We start from the raw sequence: 4,736 nt of genomic DNA, 5'->3' as shown, positions 1-4,736 counted from the left end.
TCTGGTCCAGAAGAAAGTCTTCACCAAACCACTTTTTGTAACTCTTCCATGCCCCAAATGTGACAACTTCAGAATTCTCCCTGGCTTCTTTTCCCAACTTCCAAATCCACAAAGGGCCCTTTAGCCATTTTAAGGCTTTGTGGACACTGCTCTGTAGAACCTGCCTTGAGTCAGCAAGTGACACAGAAGTGCAGGGGGTAAAAGAGATGGAACAGGCCCAAACCAAAAACCCGAACCCACTGCCATCAAGTCTGACTCTTAGTAACCCTTTACCACAGAATAAACTGCCCCACAGGGTTTCTAAGGCTGTCAATCTTTATGGAAGCAGACTGCCTCCTCTTTCTCCCATGCAGTGGCTGGTGGGTTCGAACCACCACCCTTTTGGTCACCAGCCCAGTGCTTTAGCCACTGCGCCACCAGAGCTCTATTACCACCATAAAACCGTGCCGTTTTGTAGAGACAGCAGTGCAGTAAGCCACATGCACGTCTGCAGAATAACAGAACCAAAAATCAGTCCGTAGGGACTTAGCTGAGTCACTGTTGGCATAGCCACTTTATGGGATGCCAAGCACCTATTAGAAGTGATGTGAGGGAAGGGCCACTGGCAGTTTATCCGCAACTGGATCCTGTGTTCAGAGTGAGCCTTAAGCATGGAGAAATGAAACCCGCTCACGGGCTGCAGAGAAAGTGGAACAGGAAACAGCCACCCATGAGAGACGCCATCTGACCACTTCTTGAGTTCATCATTAAATGAGTGCCTAGCATTTTGCTACAGCACATAACAACAACAACAAGTATTTTGCAAAAGGGCTCAGGACAGTGCTCGGCACGTTCTAAATGACGTGCAGATGAAACTGTTACAACCATGTGTTATGTGGTGAGCTTCCTTCCACTGTTGGAAGCATTGTGTCCCCTGTCTGCGCTTCCATTACAGGGATGGTCCTTCATCTACTCAACCATTTCCCTACTGCTGGATATGGAGTTTGAACAACACTACCGAGAATGTTTCCTGGTAAAAGGCACTGTTACAGAGTGGAACTCCTCCTTAGGGTTTTCTCGGCTGTAATGTTTACGCAAACAAATCACAGATCGTCCTTCCGCGGGGCAGCTGGGTGGATTCAAACGGCCAACTCTTAGGTTACTAATCAAGCACCTATCGCGCCACCTGAGCGACCTCTTCTAAACTTCTCGTGGTTGGGTGCCATGGCGTCGATTCCAACTTACAGTGACCTCACGTGGCAGAATAGAACTGGCCCGCAGGCGTTCCTAGGCTGTAAACCTATGGAAGCACATGGCCAGGTCTCTCTCCCTCAGAGGAAGGGATGTGACTGCTATCCAGAAGGCTTGGGCAATCTACTTCCATAGTGATACCGCCTCGGAAACGCAAGGTGCGGTCGCTTTGAGTCGGATCCGAGTCCGAGGCAGTGAGTTTGTTGTTGTTGTTCTCCTCCCTCAGAGCCGCTGGGTGAGTCTGCACCGACAACATTTAGGCTAGCAGCCCAGCGCTCAGCCTAAGTGGTTCTAAAGTTTTGGTAGTCTTGCAATTAATTGAGAATCTCATGACACTAGATTAATCCCAGCTAATAAAAGGTATCATGCGAATGAATGCAAAACTTCCGCGTCCATTTTCACGGAGTCAGGGAAGGAACCATCATACCCATGGGCTCGGGATAAGAGCCTGGACGCAGAAAGGGGGCGCCAGCAGGGCGAGCGCTGCAGGGGCCGACGGGAAATGTAGTTCAGAGGCAGAAACACTAAAGACCAACGCTGGGGACAGATTTCCCAGTTTTTCACAGGCCCGATACCGGCCCGGCCGCGTCGCCTGACCCCGCGCTGACCCCAGAGCTCCTTGGAAGCTCCGGAGCCGCTCACCTGATACCTCCTCGAGTCCAGGTCTCGGAGCGACTGCGCCCCGACAGCCCAGAGTGCGCCCTCTCCTCGGGACCGGCGGACTCGCCGCCTGGAGCCGGAAGATGGCGCAGACGCACAAAGCATAGCCGATGCTGCGTCCTGATTGGGCCAGCGTCGCAGCACCTCCTGGGAAACGTAGTCTTGGGACGTAAAGACCTCAGCCCTGCAGTGAGGTCGGACCTCGTGATGGGCCGGGATGGGCGGGGCCGGAGGAGTGTGCGTGAGTGTGTACGCGTGGGCGCGCGTGCAGGCCTTGGGGCCCGGCGAGTATGAATAACCCTTTTCAGGGAGTTTCAGAACAGCACGGTAAAACCTGCGGGAGTTGGAATATGATGGGACTGTGACGTTTTTTCAGGGTCTCGCAAGCTTTCCACCTTTCACAAGGTGTAGTTTCACCGCTTTTCTGTTGCTCATTTTAGTGGAAAATATTTGCATTTTCCTTTTCTGGAAAGTTTTTGCCATGCGCAGATTTTAGTGTATAAACGGTTGTTTTAGAGAAGTAATTCTCTAGACGTGCATTAACCTCGTCATATAAGGAAAAAAAATAAAAGAGCTAAACTCATGTACGGCAGAGGATAAAGTGATCATTGTCATCTGTATCAGGGTCAGTAGGTGGGTAGAGTACGCTGTTGCGAACCTTGGAGCGGATTCTGACTCAGCGACCCGTGTGACACAGTAGAACTGTCCCGTAGCGTTTGCCAGATTGTAATCTTTAGGGGGCACGTTGCCAGGTCTTTCTTCCCAGGAGCCTGGGGTGGATTTGAACCACCAACCTTTTGGTTAGCAGATGAACGCTTAACTGTTGCACCACCAGGGCGCCCTGGATAAAGCATGATTGATGGGGAACTGAATGAGGCACTAAGGACCTCCCAGTATAGTGAGAACACACATGGCATCCCCAAAGTGCTCTTCTGATGTGGCCTCGCCACTTCCCTGTCAAGAGGTGGACTTTCTTTTTCCTGCCCTCAAGCCAGGGCTGAGTTTAGTGACTTTCTGTGGGTCCAAGTCACATGGACAACCCACATTTTGTGTCCTGACTTCCCAGCGGATGGCCACGGTCAGCTGCCATTTATGAAAGTGCTCCATCTTGGATTTCCAGCCCAATTCAGACTTCACGTGGCAGCCACCCCAGCCAATATCTGACTGCAACTGCATGACGGACACCAAACCAGAACCACACAGCTGAGACTAGGTAACCCACAACCACAAGCCCAAAACGATTACTTGTTGCTTTAAGGCACCAGGTTTAGTGGAGTTTGCTATATAGCAAAGTCGCTAAAGAATGTGTTCCCATTTGGTAGCATAGTGCTAAAGGCATTTGACTGGTAACCAGAAGGCTGGCAGTTCAAACCCACCAGCCACTCTTCAGAAAGAAGATGGGGCAATCTACTTCCATAGTGATACTGCCTTGGAAACCCAAGGAGGGGTCCCTATGAGTCGGGTCCGAATCGACGGCACCTAACCACAACAATAACAACAGCCCTGGAGGATTTCACCAGACTCGGCGGCACATAACAACAACAACAACAACAACAGGCTCCCAACGGATTGGTTGTTGGTTAGCACTCACCCAGAAGCTCCTCAGGAGAATGACCTGGTATAAAAATGGCACGAGGTGTCTCCTGAGCTCCCATAACTTCACAAGGGGGAAGGAGAATCATTATCAGCAACAGCAGCACAAAGCTGATTCCTATGAGACGCAGGTCAGACCCACCTCCTCTCCAACCTTTGGCCAACTTTGAAACCAACCTTCCTTCCCACAGCACTCTCTACTTCTCTGCTGGGTTTGATCATTCACTGCAATGGCCACACACAACTCACAGACACTACTCATGATTGTGGGGTTATTTAGGGAAGTAACAGGCTGCAGTTCAGCATCAGGAGTGCACTCAGGGTGATGTTGTTGTTGTTAGGTGCTGTTGAGTCGTCTCCGACTCACAGCGACCCCATGCACAGCAGAATCAAATACCACTCAGTCCCGCGCCAGCTCCATGATCCTTGCTATACTTGAGCAACGTAGTCTCAGCCATCATGTCAGACCATCTGTTGAAGGCCTTCCCCTTTCATCGACCCTCCACCTTACCAAGCATGACATCCTTCTCAAATGGTTCCTTCTGACAGCATGACCAAAGTAGGTGAGACAAAGTCTGGCTATTCTCGCTTCCAAGGAGCATTCTGGCTGCACTTCCTCTAGGACAGATGTGTTAGTTCTTTTAGCAGTCCATGGTACTTTCAGCATTCCTTGCCAGCACCACAACCCAAAAGCATCAACTCTTCTTCGGTCTTCCTTATTCATTGTCCAGCTCTCACATGCATATGAGGCAATTGAAAATAGCACGGCTTGTGTCAGGGCCACCTTAGTCCTCAAGGAGAATTTGCCCAGTGCCACATACATAGTCTAATGTCCTGACTGCTGCTTCCATTGGATTTGATTGTAGAATCAAGCAATGTGAAGTCTTTGACAACCTCAATCTTTTCTCCATTTTTCATGATGCTTCTTATAGGACCAATTGTGAGGATTTTTATTTTCTTTATATTGAGATGTAATCCATACTGCAGACTGTATTCTTTAAACTTCATCAGTGCAAAAGGTGTTATTATCCTATCACTGATAGCACTGTACTTCAGAAGAGATCTTGAAACATCCTTTGTGATGATGAGTGCCTTGGAGAAAACAAGGTGTTTGCAATGAATAAGTCATGAATTTTTTTTTTTTTCATCCTCACTTTCAGCAAGCAAAGTTGTGTCGTCAGCGTATCACAGGTTGTTAGTGATTCTTCCTCCAATCTTGATGCCACATTCTTCTTCATATAGTCCAGCTTCTC

General features: G+C 49.4%; 1 protein-coding gene across 1 annotated transcript in view; it reads right to left on the bottom strand.

Moving 5' to 3' along the window:
- Positions 1–3,066, bottom strand: part of LOC103210418 (zinc finger protein 420-like) — a 117,693-nt gene extending 114,627 nt beyond the window's left edge. Inside the window, 3 exon segments of the mRNA XM_042783033.1 lie at positions 1,658–1,713; positions 1,806–2,190; positions 2,950–3,066. Of these exon segments, the coding sequence (XP_042638967.1) occupies positions 1,658–1,713; positions 1,806–2,190; positions 2,950–3,066 (558 nt within the window).
- Between the last annotated feature and the right edge of the window lie 1,670 nt (positions 3,067–4,736).

Source organism: Orycteropus afer, unplaced genomic scaffold (assembly GCF_000298275.1).
Source record: "Orycteropus afer afer isolate SDZICR_OR568_19922 unplaced genomic scaffold, OryAfe1.0 scaffold00610, whole genome shotgun sequence".
In the NCBI taxonomy this organism is placed as follows: Eukaryota; Metazoa; Chordata; class Mammalia; order Tubulidentata; family Orycteropodidae; genus Orycteropus; species Orycteropus afer.
Note: the sequence above shows the minus strand (reverse complement) of the source record. Positions and strands in the feature narration are given on the sequence as shown.